Raw genomic sequence first — 15,079 nt, 5'->3', positions numbered from 1 at the left:
GTTCACTGAGCAAGCTCCGAGAAAAAACCATTCCCTTGCTTTTTCCAATTTCCAGAGGCTGCCCTCCCCGGCTCATGGCCCTTTCCTCCTCCTTCAAACCCAGCAGTGTGCCATCTGCAAATCTCTCCGACTCATGATTCTCCTCTCTCACTTATAAGGACCCTTGTGTTTACACTGGGCTCCAGATAATTCAGGATAATTCTCCAGATAATTCAGGAGAAACTCGCATCTCAGGGATCCTGAACTTAATCAAACCTGTGAAGTCTCTTTTGCCATGTAAGATAAACATTCACAGATTCTGAAGATTAAGTCATGGACACATGAGGGAACCGTTCTTCTGCCTACCACAACTACTGAGTAACGTCAGCCACCTAATCAAAAATCTGCAGTGACTGAAACCAGACAAGAACACCAGGAGAAAACTGGAGACTGTATCTTTTACGTACAAGACACAAAATTCCTCAACAAAACATGAGCAGATCAAATCCAGCAACAAAGGAGAAGGATTATATACCACAACAAAATGAGACTTCTCCCAGGAATGCAAAGTTGGCTTAACATTCAAAACCAATCAATCTAATACACTACACTAATGAAAGAAAAAAAAACCCACATGATCATCTCACAGACACAGAAAAACACATTCAACAAAATCCAATGCTTTTTCATGACAAAACAATCAAACTAGGAACCGAAGGGAACTCTGTCAACTTGATAAAGGCACCTATGAAAAGCCCACAACTAAGAACATCATACCTGATCAATGCTGAAGGTCAGAATACTTTCCCGTTCTTTAAGATCAGAAACAAAACCAGGATGTCTGCTCTCACAAGTTCTACTCAACACTGTACTGGAAGTTCCTACTCAGGGCAATTAGGCAAGAAAACCAGAAGGCATTCAGATTAGAAAGCAAAAAACTAATCTGTATTTTCAGATGACATCATCCGCATGCAGAAAAATCTCAGGGATCCACTAAAAAACTATTAACCAATAAACAAGTTCAGAGAGGCTGTAGGTTGTAAGGTCAATACACAAATATCAACTGTATTTCTATACAGTTCACTAGCAGTGAACAATCTGAAAATGAAATGAGAAAACAATATCATTTATAATAGCATCAAAAAGAATTAAAATACTTACAAACACATTTCACAAAGGTACAAAGTTTGTACACTGAAAACAATAAATCATTGTTAAAAGAAATTAAAGATGACCTAAAATAGAAGAGAATTAACAGTCCAGAAATAATTCCTTACATTTATGATTGATTTTTAGCAAGCGTGCCCAAGAAAATCCGAGGTGGAAAGAAGACTTTTCAACAAATGGTGCTGGGACAGCCAGATGTCCACATGTCATAAAATGAAATTTGGAGGCTTCCTTACAGCATACAAAAAAAAATGTACTCTGGAGCCATACACTTAAATGCAAGGACTTAAACTGTAAAACCCCTGGAGGAAAGCACAGGAGTCCATTTTTTGTGACCCTGAGTTACATAAAGCCTTCTTAGATATGATAACAAAAGCACAAGTGGTAAAGGAAATGATAGGTAGGTTGGACATCATCAAAATTAAGAAGTTTTGTGCTTCAAAGGGTACCATCAACAAAATGAAATGATAACCTTACAATGGGAGAAAGTTTTTGCAAATCATATATCTGATATGGGATCCAGAATATATAAAGAACTCTTAAAACTCAATTAAAAAAAAATTGTTTAAATAAGCCAGGAATCTGAATAGGCATTTCTTCAAAGATACATAAATGTCCAACAGCACCTGACAAGATGCTCACAATCACTAGCCATTAGGGAAATGCAAATCAAAATCACAATGAGTTTCCATTTCACCCCCACCAGGATGACAACAATCCAAAGTCAGATTAACAGCAAGTGTTTCAAGAACGTGGAGGCACCAAGACTCTCAACATCGATGGTGAGATCTGAAAATGTGCAGGTACCGTGGAAACAGTGTGGCAATTCCTCAAAATGTTAAACAGAGAGTTACCATGTAAGCAAGCAATTGTACTTTTTTTTTTTTAAGGTTTTATTTTTAAGTAACCTCTACATCCAACTTGAGACTTGAACTCACAACCCTGAGATCAAGTCACACGCTCCACCGACTAAGCCAGCCATGCGCCCCAACAAGCAAATATACTCTTAAGTACACACCTGACAAAAATGAAAACATAAGCCTACCGAAAACTGCTGCTGACAGCATCATTATTTATAATATTCAAAAAGTGGAAACAAGCCAAATGCCCATCAACCGATGAATGGATAAATTAGATGTGGGATACCCATACAACAGAGTATAATTCATCAATAGAAAGGAACAAAGTATTGACACTTGCTCTAACGTGTACCTTAAATACATTCTGCTACATGGAAGAAGCCAGTCACAAAAGACCACGTGTTGTAGGATTCCATTTACATGACATTTCTGGAATAATAAGTAAATCCATAAAGACAGAAAGCAGATAAGGTGTTGCCAGGGGCTGGAAAGGCAGGGAATGGTGAGTAACTACTAATAGGCATGGTGTTTCTTTCTGGGCTGATGAAAATATTCTTAAGGTAGATGGCAGTTACGATTACACAACTGTGAATATACTAAAAACCACCGAATCGTATACTTTAAATGTGTGAGTTTTATGGGGTGTGAATTATATCTCAATAAAAGCTGTTTTTAAAAGTCCAAGTACTCAGTTCATGTGCAAACCCACTGTTGAACATAATAAATTTTCAAGAAGTCTGGAAAGAAAATAAATACATAAAATATCTTCTAAGAAATGCATATATTTTTATTTGTTACATTTAACAGAAAAAGCATCTATGCAGAAGAGTGATCCCAGGAATGTTCTATCCTAGAAAGGTATAGGACTATTAGTAACACAGCATGATTTAAAATAAACAAATCATAAAATGAACAGCAGATTTCAAATAAACACCATCGAAGGCTCCTGAGTGGTCTCCACGTCTTTGCCTTCACGACTGATCTTCAGTCACCTTTTTAGACTCGCCTCCCTACCCCTCACACAAGTTCAGCTGGGCTAGGCTTTCCCCTGCTCACCTCCCACCACTCACTGAATGCCCTGCTCACCCCTCTACCACCTATCTGCCTTAGATCTTGAATGAATTCTGAGGACTTTTCACCCAACCAAATGCTTCTTCATCTTTAAGGATGTGTCCCATCAAAGAAATTTTCCTCACTCTTTCCAGACTATACCAACCTATCCACCAACCTCTGACAGCTTGAACTGTCCATACCTCTAAAGGGACTCCTCACCACCCCCATTCAGCTAATGCACTCTCACGATAATTAAAAAAAAAAAAAAAAAAGAGGGGCGCCTGGGTGGCTCAGTCGGTTGGGCTTCCGACTTCGGCTCAGGCCATGATCTCACGGTCTGTGAGTTTGAGCCCCACGACAGGCTCTGTGCTGACAGCTCGGAGCCTGGAACCTGCTTCAGATTCTGTCTCCCTCTCTCTCTGCCCCTCCCCTACTCATGCTCTGTCTCTCTCTGTCTCAAAAATAAATAAAAACATTAAAAAAAAAAAAAAAAGAGAGACAGAGACAGAGACAGAGACAGAGAGAGTCACCTATACTTTACCTTTCCAGCCTTGATTCATTGATTTATCCATGTCATCTGCCAGCTCCCTCACTTTGGGAAGAGAGCAGATCAGCTTTCACCCAGAACCCTAATGTAAACGGCACGCTTGCCAATGACAGAGCGCCACCTAGGTGCAACGCAGGGTAACTCTCCATGGCCGTAGGAAGACCTCCACACCACTTTTACAGAAATGTGCTGACCGGGAAAATAAGAGCCCCCGTATCGTTCCGCAGGGCAATGCAGTTGTGTGATAAGTGCATCTTGCACCTGACCAGTTTACCTCACATCTTACAGGTATTATTTGCCAGCTCAGTGCCATTCATGCAAGTCATTTAGTGTTCACCAAATCAAATTCACTTTCTGAAGTACACTACTTGGATAGATGGCTAAAAATTCCAGGGATCATCACATGACAGCAGTTTTGAGTTTTCTTATAACAAGTAGAAACCATGGATGAGTGCAAAATGACAAGAAATCTCGCGATCTACTCACATATAACGGAGCTTGCTGTGGATTAAGTTTCATGACCCAGGACACTGAAACAGAAAAGGGAAAAATAAATGAGAATAGAATTAAAAGTTACTATCAGCAGTATAAAAGCCACAAATGCTAGGTGTCGAGTATGGCTCTATGACCACAATCAAAAGTCTGAGATGATGGGATGCCCAGCTTTCCTTAGAGGTGTGGGAAGGTCAGAAGGTCAAGGACCGCAAAATGTCTTGTAGCCCAGAGTCAATCTCTTTAACTGGGGAGAAAGACTTTGATTGAAAATCAAAGACAAAAGGCTTCACTGTCCTGGGAGAATTTTCAACAACCAACAGGATATTGAATGCAGTTACCAAAGCAAAAACAGCATATGGTCAGTTACACTTTTACATAATCCCCCAAATTTCACAAAGTGTCGCTTGGCCAGAGTCTCTTCCAGTCACCAGGGAACATGGGGGGAGAGACAGCAGAGGTCCAGAGAGCTCTCCTCCTCTCCGCCCTTGGAGAAAGGAGGAGAGGCTGGCCTCCACAAACCACAAGTTCTTACCCTCCTCAAAATTAACAGCCAGAGTCCCTGATGTTATCTTCACTAAATGAATTCACACAAAAATCTTAGGAAGAATTTTGAAGAAGACTTCCAGGCTGGTTAATACATTTCCCAAATATCAAGAAAAGCATACTCTCGAAAGTTTAACTTGGTGATTTGACCACGAGTTCATGCTAAAATATCATAGCCCAGAATCACGGACTTCAGGACAGCAGGCCCTTTGCCAAACACCCTGAATTTGAGTATAAACTGATCCTGTCCTCACAGAAGTCAGAGAGGCCGACCCAAGGGACTTTATTATAATTCGATCTAAGGAAGTTTCTTACTCTTAGCAGGTTAAATGAATTAAATTAAGGGGCATTTACTAACTAACCAGTGATGTAAACAACAGTATAGAAATGTCATTCACACGTGCAAAAACATAGGTGAAATCACATTCTTTGTGTTCTACTAGATTACAAAAACCTCACTAACAGTGAACTGAAACCCAAACAGCATAAACGACGGCAGGTTATCAATGAGTAAATGTTTAGAAGAAAAGCAATGAATGCCCTAGCCACCACGCATAACTTACATAACAGATTCCTCTTAATATTAAAATCCTCACAGATCTACCAGTTTGGCCAGGCTGTGTATGCCCAAGATGAAGGCTCACCCAAAAAGCAGTTAACACATACTTAGGGGAAAAAAAACAAAAACCAAAACTGTAATCAGGCTCCTAAACCCAATCATCTCCAAACCACTTGCAAGCCATAGGCTTTTCAGCATGTTCTGAAAACAGGGGCTCCGCCACAGTGACCGCCTTCACATCCATCCCTGTTCTTTCTCTGGTCCGCTCCCCAGGCTGTAAGACACCTGGCTCAAGGCACTCTTCCCTTCCTGTCTTCATTTAATAATTTTGTACCCATAGGTGCTAAAAATCACCTGCAAAAATCCACAGCGAAAAACCAAGCTTGAGAAATGTAGCAAAAACTAACTTGTTCAGTCGAAAAATAAGGTAGATTTCCAGCCCATCAAATTCAAATAGCAAGCATGGATGGAAAAGAAAGACTGAAGCATTTGAGTACTTTTCTCAATGCATTAACTATCCATTTAATTTAAAATACAGTTTCCTGTGCTCACGAGCCTTTTAATCAGCTTTCCGGGTCCTTGCCCAGACTTGCCTGGGACAGAGGATTGAAAGAACCTATAACTTTATAAACCGATTTGCCATACCTAACTTGTGACATGTTCCTGTCAAGAAGTATCTGTGGAAACTGAAACAGAATTCACACTCGGGTAATCTGCAACAACTAGAGACATCGAGGGAGACACGCTAGCGACTTAGGGCCCTCTGATGTTTGTCCATCTGCCAAGAAACTTCGGGCAACTATGTTTGAAGAGACCACAAACATCAAGCTATCTGAGCGGCCCCACTGCATTCAGGGGGAGGAGCTGGGGGAACCCACACGGTTCCAAGGAACGCTGATGCCACCTCAACTGGTGGGTATTATGAACTCGTCAGAACCCATACAAGTTGTTCTGATATGAGGATTAAGGAGGAATGACAAAGTGTCTGTCCCTGACACTGGTCAAAGGGACAGGCCATTGTTATGCTGGCAACAGAGGCTGTTGAAAGAATAAATCTGTCAAAAGTCATCAAGGCAATGACACCAGAGGCAACAGATTTGTAAATTCAGATTGCTTTAAGCTTCTTCAGTGCTGACACACAAGAGGAAAGGCAGGACTAATATTTATAGCGCTAGAAAGCTCTATAAATGAACGGAATATAAATTCAATATTACATTTAATCCCCATAAAAAGACATTATTTTTCCCCGTTTCACTGGTGAAAAAGAATTGACTCTTTCAATGTTAAATTATTTATCGCCAACTTTAAGAAGTGAATGAGCCTAAATTCAAACCCCATCTGATGCCCAAACATGTGCTTTTCCCCCTTATCAGGATAGGATCTCCTGAATGACCTCAATCTACATACAAACTGACTCGTCCTCCCCTGCCCACCCCCACGGGCCCCCCCCCCCCCCCCCCCCCCCCCCGTCTAGCCCCCAATCAAAACACACTATAGACTCCCCTTGCCTTTGTTACTTTAACTATCACTGTGCATCTATAATGTGCCAGGCATGGTGCTCCCCAAGGCACAAAGGGTACAGAAGGAATAAAGACAAAACTCCCAACCTTCATAGAGCTTATTCTCTAGGAGTAACACAGATAAATACAATATTAAAATAAATGGTTTTCAAATAGTGATAAGTTCCATGGAGAAAAATAAAGAGAAGAGGGAACAGGAAATGAGGGGATCCTGTTTTAAATATGGTACTGAGGGAAGGCCTCTCTGAGGTGACATTTACCCCCCAAAAGTGAAAAGAGATTAAGAGGGACACCTGGGTGGCTCATTTGGTTAAGCGTCCGACATCCACGCAGGTCATGATCTCGCAGTCCATGAGTTTGAGCCCCACGTTGGGCTCTGTGCTGACAGCTCAGAGCCTGGAGCCTGCTTCGGAGTCTGTGTCTCCCTCTCTCTCTGCCCCTCCCCCATTCTCTCCCTCTCTCTCAAAAATAAATTAAAAAAAAAAAAGAAAAGAGATTACAAAAGCATGTAATAGAGGTAACAGGTGGAAGGTGTTCCCAACTCTCAAATTGGCCCCAAAACTGAGAAATGAGAGTTCCAATGCTTAACCATCAGAAAACTTGTTACCTATAATGCACAACTTACTCTACACATTTATAAGCTTACTTTACTGGAGTGAGAATCGTGTTCTAAAAGACGGAGCACACTGCAGGAAGGCAGTCTCTGGATCAGAGTGAACACACTTAAAACCCAAATTTATTCTCTAAGGCCAACTGAAAGTCTTTGCTCTGTCGATGGGATCTTTGATCGAGCCTTCCCCAAAGGAAAATTAAAGAGGTGTACTACTTCCTTCAATGATTTCATCAAGGAATTTTAAGAGGGAAAACCCTACAATTTCCTTCCTACTCAGTAACCAGTGAAATGTCTTTGACCGAGTCCACATTTCCCTGGGCTGCTTTCGTGTAACACAAGTACCACACGAGACAGGCATAGGGGGGCCATAAAGGAAGGCTGCGTGCCGTGAGAAAGGCAATGAAATGAAAAGAGCAAAATTCAGACACTTAAGTGGGATGTGATGTCAAGCATGTTCTCCAAATCTCCCACTCTGCAGCAGCCAGCAAAAATTCAGGGTCATACTTCCGGGGCGGGAGGGTGAGAAACAGAAACCAGGTAAGTAAGTATTCTCGTTCTCCCATTTTCCGTGTTATTTCCAAATGCTGACAGAAAACAAATGGAATTAATTTGCTGTTGTAGAAAAGTAACACATTCACTTTATGCCAAAAGAAGATCTGCCCAATCCGAATACAACGGTCTCAATGACGGGTCCAGCTCTCCTGCAGCCCTGCAGCTCTCTTACAATCCTGCAGCTCTCCTGCAGCCCTGCAGCTCTCCAATAATCCTGCAGCTAGCTCTCCTGCAGCCCTGCAGCTCTCAGGGCGCTGGATAAACCAGCAGTCTGGGCCTACGGCATCCTCCTCCTGCACTTTAGAACAAACCACCATCAGCCTTTTCCTCACAAAGAGCCAGGGGCACAAACCATCGTCAGAACGGACCAGTGTTGGATATGCAGTGCTTACAACAGGTTAACAGTGGCAAAAGTTTTGGAATTTTTGCAACTCGCACTACCTGCAAAGGATTATGAAGAAACTCTGTCTCTATAAAGGATCACATGGAAACTCAGGTATAAAGTGATACGGCTGTTTGACTGGTTTGGGAGGGGCGGGTATAGTGAGGGACAGAAAGCACTTCCATAGATTACTGTGCCTGAACAAATGAATGTAAAACTCTAGAAGCTACAGAAACAGTACACACTTTAATAATAGGCACACATTTTCTGTAAAGGGCTAGATGGTAAAGATTTCAGGCTTTGACTGACTTATTTCACTTAGTCTAACACCCTCCAGTTCCATCCATGTTGTTGCAAATGGCAAGATTTCGTTCTTTTTCATCATCAAGTAATATTCCATTGTGTATATAAACCACATCTTTTATATTCATTCATCAGTTGATGGACATTTGGGCTCTTTCCATACTTTGGCTATTGTTGATAGTGCTGCTATAAACATTGGGTACATGTGCCCCTATAAATCAGCACTTCTGTACCCTTTGGATAAATTCCTAGTGTGCTATTGCTGGTCAGAGAAAGACAGATATCATATGTTCTTACTCACATGTGGAATCTGAGAAACTTAACAGAAGACCATGGGGGGAGGGAAGGAAAAAAAAATAGTTACAAACTGGGAGGGAACCAAACCATAAGATTAGACTCTTAAATACAGAGAACAAACTGAGGGTTGAGGGGGGGAGGGGAAATGGGGGATGGGCACTGAGGAGGGCACTTGGGATGAGCACTGGGTAGTTATATGTAAGTGAGGAATCATGGAAAGTTACCCCTGAAGCCGTATACTCTGTATGTTAGCTAACTTGACAATAAATTATATATTAAATAAAAAAAAGATTTCAGGCTTTGCAGGTCATATGGTCTCCGGTACAATATGTAAATGAACGGGTGTGGCCATGTTCCAATAAAACTCTATTTACAAAAAGAGGCAGCAACTAGGGGCGCAAGGGTGGCTCAGTCAGTTGAACGTCCAACTTCGGCTCGGGTCATGATCTCACAGCTCATGAGTTCGAGCCCCACGTTGGGCTCTGTGCTGACAGCTCAGAGCCTGGAGCCTGCTTCATATTCTGTGTCTCCCTGTCTCTCTGCCCCTCCCCCACTAGCGCTCTGTCTCTCTCTCTCTCTCTCTCAAAAATAAAATAAACATTTTAAAAAATTAAAAAAAAAAAAAGAGGCAGCGGACTAGATTCCGCTAGTGTGCCATAGGGTGCCAACTCCTGAACAAAATCTAACAGAATACCTCTTAATATGCCAAAGAAGCAGGGTGCCCCCATTTAACAGCTCTCTATGTCTCAAAGATATTTTCAGCTAAAAAAGACTTCTCAGTAAAGTCATAGGGTGCTGTGCAATATCCTCTAGACCAGCAATCAAATTACATGGGCAGGCATCCCAAATTCTCTACTGAGTAACTGTATGACCTTGAGCAAGTCACTTGACCTTGTCTAACCCCAGTCTCTCCATGTGCACTGAGAGTTTAAGAATTCCTGCCTACAATATGAAGTTGGTGGAAGAATTAAAAGAGAATCTAAGTGAAGTGCTTAAGTGCACTGCCAGGTACAGATCTTTCTGCAGTTTCTGGGTCTCAATGGAGACTACCAAGGAAAATACGTGGGTAACTGTCAATGGTCAAAATAAAAGGCATCAGGTATCCAGAGATACATTTGTCTAAAAATACACTGGTGGGTAAATCACAATTCTAAGATACAACAAAATAACCCTAGAAAGCAATCTGGAGGAATAACAAAATGTTAAATGCACATATTTCTGGGAATTAACAGGAAATTTTCATTCCTAAATTATGTTTCGTAATTGTAACTATTCAGACAACGAACAGATACCACTTTTATAATCAGGAAGAAGACATTATACACAGCACATCTGTTTTAAGCCCCCTGTCATTCAGTGAATCACAACTCAACTGGAAATAAGTAAAAAGACATTTTTCTTAAATGTGCAAACTGAAGACATCTACAATCTTTACTAAAGATCCCTAGAGATGAAAGAAAAGCAATTAAAATAAGAAAGCCTGCACCTATAGGTATGTAAATATAAATCATACTCATTATTCTTTTAGCCATATCCATACATTATACTAGGGAACCCTTTAACAGGTGCTCCACTCTTAGTGAAATGTCCCTGAAAAGGAGGTGGGGAATAAAAAAAAAAAAAAAAAAAAATCACAGGCCCAGCACTGCCATCAGGAATTACAGCAACCTTCAAACTCTCCCTGAATCTGTTAGCTTCTTGATCTCGGGCCATTTCCTAAGGACCAGCTGTCCAGGTCTGCTGAACCTACCACTTCAACAGACATGGTTTTTGTCATTCACAACAGGGAAGCTTCCAAATCCACAAGAAAAGATGCGCAAACCACCTCCACAACCAACCTCAGCCCCAAAAGGAGGAGGGCGGCTGTCTCTGACAAGTGCAAAGAGAGGATTTACACCTGCAGGGTACCTCCCTGGCAGAATATGCCTTCAAATGAATCTCCACGGCCAGGAGATTCACTAAAACCCAGCTGCGGTAAATCCTTCGAAACCCACAAAAATTGGGGGTGAGGGTTAACATGGAAATGGCAGCGCATACCCTGGATTCTTGTAAAACAGTCAGTGCCCTGCTCTTCAAGGAAAATAACAGGATCCGAAGACTCTTTCCTTCATTCCTAAGGAGTCTGGGCTGGTGGCTGTAAACATGCTACGCGCTCATTGTGGGTGGGAGCAGGGAATTCTAAACAATAGAAGAACACAGCAGGGTACAAAGAGCGAACAGGCTTTTCCTGTTGTGGATGTCAAGTTCTACAAAATATATATATATAAACGACTACAGGCACCAAATAGATTTCCTGAATAAGGACTGAGGAAATCTTCCAGGAGCCTAATTTGTCTTCTTCTCTTTAAAGGTGCGTTAATTAATAATTGAGCAGTTTGCTTCTCAAGCACTGATTCTCAAACCTTAGAGCACATGAGCATCAGTTGGGGGCTAGAGAACACAGATTCTTAGCCCCCCCCCCACCCCCACAGCCCCTGCCCTCCCCGCCAAGCCTCCGCATCCTCTTCCACCAGCAGTGAGTCCAAATCAGGAGACCGTCCCTGGTGATGTTTCTGCTTCTGAATCATGGCCCACGCTTTGGGAAGCAATGGTGTTGAGATCCACAGCATGTGTCTGATTCTCTTGTGGCACAGTTAGGCCTCTGTGTCCCACTATCACATGACACGGTACTCTAAAAACCACCAAGAAAAAAAGTCAAGCACTGGTCACACACAGCTGGGGGGTGGGGGAAAGGGGACCCCCGGCAGGGAGGACAGGATAAGAATCAAGAGTCCAACGTGCAGCAATACTCACAGTGAAACAAAAGGACACGGCAGATTAAAACAAAAACCAGGGGTGCCTGGGTGGCTCAGTCAGTTGAGCGAGCAACTTCGGCTCAGGTCATGATCTCACCGCCTGTGAGTTCGAGCCCCGCGTCGGGCTCTGTGCTGACAGCTCAGAGCCTGGAGCCTGTTTCAGATTCTGTGTCTCCCTCTCTCTAACCCTCCCCCGTTCATGCTCTGTCTCTCTCTGTCTCAAAAATAAACATTAAAAAAAAATTAAAAAAATATATAAAACAAAAGCCAAAAACAATCAAAACACAAACACCCACATTCATTCATTTATTATTTATCCGTGCCGAATTATCCAAAAGGCAAAATGATCCTGAACTCGGGGCAAAAATACACACACGAATAATCCAAGTAATTAACGTGGAATTAAAAAAAAAAAAATCAGAACTCTTACCAAAATAATTAAACAATGAGAGAGATTTCTTTTTTGAGAGAGAGTGCAAGCAGGGGAGAGGCAGAGAGAGAGGGAGATACACAATCTGAAGCAGGCTCCAGGCTCCAAGCTGTCAGCACAGAGCCTGACACGGGGCTCGAACCCACGAACAGCGAGATCATGACCTGAGCTGAAGCTGGATGCTTAACCAACTGAGCTACCCGGGCACCCCAAAGAAATTTAATTTAAAAATGAGAACGCTGACTTCTTCTACTCAGAGTTTACTTTGAAATTCATATGGGAGACAACACCGTAACTTTTCAGTACTTAGGGCCTCCCTTTCATCACATATGTTTATGATATCTGCCCTGCACAAAAAGACTCAATGATGGCAGATAATCTCCTGATATTTCTGAGCCCCTGAAATACTCCATGTACAGTGAGTTGCTGAGCTTTAGAGATAAATAATACTAAATTGGCCCCTACCAATTTAGTAAGGGGCCTATAGAGGGAAGCGGATCATTACGTTAGAGTATTACAAGGGCAATAATAAAAATGTTACAAGAGTCAGGAAAAAAGAAGCCCTGACAGTTTCCGGGAGGAGGTCAACCCCAAAGCACGTTTCACCCAGTGGACCCAGGAGGAGCACGTGTAGGACAAGACAGCACAGTGGGCTGCTGGGAACCAATCGGGATGAGAAGTGCAAGCCGGGGATGAAGGGAGAGGATGCAGGAGAGGCACTCATGTAAATCCACACGCCTCAAAGATGTTCGGCCTCAGAAGCCAAGAAGGGAGACGGAAGAAAATTTACAGGCCGCCATGACACCACTCTACTCTGAAGACCTTACAGCCTTATAACGGCAACGGCATCAACCAAATCTACCTACACCTTTTTCCCAGCCCCTCCCTTTTTTTTAAGTGCAGCTCAAATGTCTATTCTTTCACAACTGCAGGCTCAAAGATTCACAAAAAGTAGCACTGGAAGAAGTTTGTATCATGGAGCCTAAACCCAGACCCAGCAAGTGCATGTTGTGGGTCACAGGCAGGGAGGCCAGGCCAGCCTCCCACCGTGGCTTCCCTGAGGTGCAGCGAGCGAAGGCTGGCTTCCCGATCAAGTTCCACGGGCCCTGGAGTCCGCATCCGAAACCCTAGGCAAATCCAGTCGGCCACAAGGCTCTACCATTATAAGAGGGTCTCAGAAGCAGCCCATTTCACCCTTCTTCCCCAAGCAGGAATCCCTGAGGGTCCACCTGCCTCAGCTTGCTGACCTGAGTGCCAGCGCCTTATCACCTTGAGAAAATCTCTCCGTGCTCCACCGGTTCCTCTGACTCAACCTTCCTAAAATACTACTCTCCTTCTGTAGCTCACTCTCTGCCTCCACAGCAGTAAGTAACCCTTCAGAAAGGCTCCTTTGAGGCACCGACCTCTTTTCTTTAGGGAGTTCTAGCAGAGGGCACCAAGATCCGATCTGCCCTGCCTCAAGAGAGTAACAAATATTTTTATTTATTCAAAAGAAAATGTGATCACAGTTTTGGGGAGACATTTAACGCCTCTTAGTGATTCTAGAGCTTCCAACCTCCAGGGCTTAAAGGTGGAGCCCTGCACCCCGGGTTCACAAGCTCAGATGGCGCAGTGACAGACACACACGGGCAGCCTGGGGGCGGCAGGTGCCAGCACGGAGATGAAGCTCACTACATTTCCTCTGCTAAAAAAAAATTAAAAATAAACCAGTATCATATTTATTTTACACGAATTCTCGATGAGCCACTCTGATGAATAATGACGATATTAAAGGACGAGATGACCGCGAAACTGAAGACAACCTGCTAGCATTCAGGAATTCATTAACAACCCCTCACAGAAGAAGGTCAGGATAAAAATCCGACTGCAATAGCATTCAGAGGAGACAGACTTGGATCTGAGTTGGAACTTCAGCACTTCCAGACAAGTCACTTAACTGCCAAGCTTTATTTTCATTAGTTAACTGGGTAAAGTAAGAATAAAAGATGTGTGTAGGGAGCGCCTGGGTGGCTCAGTCGGTTAAGCGTCCGACTTCGGCTCAGATCATGATCTCATGGTTTGTGAGTTCGAGCCCCGCGTCGGGCTCTGTGCTGACCGCTCAGAGCCTGGAGTCTGCTTCTGATTCTTATCTCCCTCTCTCTCTCTCTGCCCCTCCCCTGCTCATGCTCTCTCTCTGTCTCTCACAGATAAATAAACATTAAAAAAAAATTAAAGAAAAAGATGTGTATAAACTGTTGAACACAGTAGTAAGCAACGCAGACATACTCAGGAAGTTCCTGTCCCTACTGTCTAGTATGAATGACACGAGCAGCTGCGGCACTGACCTCGCATCACACGCAACAGCCAGGCCCCGCGGACCACCCCCATCACTGTGTTGATTCCAATTTCTAAACAAAGGGTGTCCAGGAGGGGATGCACACCCCAGCAGACGAGGTCCTCTATGAAATACGTGCTTCACTGTCGGTGAGCTCTCAGAGGCCATCCAGGCTCCCCCACCACCCTGACAGTGTTCAGTGAGTCGTCTGTGCAGATGACCCTGCTGGCACTCGTTCCCCACGCCCCCATCCAGCCCTGTACGCTCTGGCAGCGTTGCCACGCTTGGCCCGGTCCCCACGCTTTGCTCACGATAATGTCCTCCCCACCTTGCTGGTTCTGATTGTAGGACGATTGTGGGTAATCTAACCCAAGCAGTCAGCAAGAAGTCACTTCTTTTTTCTTTCTTTCATTTCCATACTTGCCTTTTCTGCTCACTTTGTTTATTCCACTCTGTCACACTGCAGATGTCTTCCTCAACGCTCCTGCCTCAGCACCTAGCACAGTGCTGCGCACCCAACAAATACTAAAGTACCTGACATGAACATCAGAGATGGAAATCAATCAGCAGCTTTCCTGCACCATTTGACAGCAAAGGATCCGCAGCTACAGCTTTAAGAACAAAAACCAATCTATCAAAGCCAAGATAAGTCAGTCTGGTCCCAGAAGGT

At 43.3% G+C, this 15,079-nt stretch overlaps 1 protein-coding gene across 9 annotated transcripts in view; it reads right to left on the bottom strand.

Moving 5' to 3' along the window:
* The window catches only part of AKAP13 (A-kinase anchoring protein 13), a 335,610-nt gene that overhangs the window by 241,466 nt on the left and 79,065 nt on the right, over nt 1-15,079 (bottom strand). For all 9 annotated transcript variants that reach the window (XM_086711495.1, XM_086711489.1, XM_086711487.1 and 6 more), the window contains one exon: nt 4,093-4,136. In XM_086711495.1, coding sequence (XP_086567621.1) covers nt 4,093-4,125 — 33 coding nt within the window. In that variant the 5' untranslated portion in view covers nt 4,126-4,136. Of the gene's footprint in view, nt 1-4,092; nt 4,137-15,079 lie in introns of those variants that run through there.

This window comes from Puma concolor, chromosome B3, assembly GCF_028749965.1.
Source record: "Puma concolor isolate L17-30 chromosome B3, mPumCon1.1.hap2, whole genome shotgun sequence".
NCBI classification, from domain to species: Eukaryota; Metazoa; Chordata; class Mammalia; order Carnivora; family Felidae; genus Puma; species Puma concolor.
The sequence above is the reverse complement of the archived record's forward strand: the minus strand, read 5'-3'. Positions and strand labels throughout refer to the sequence as shown.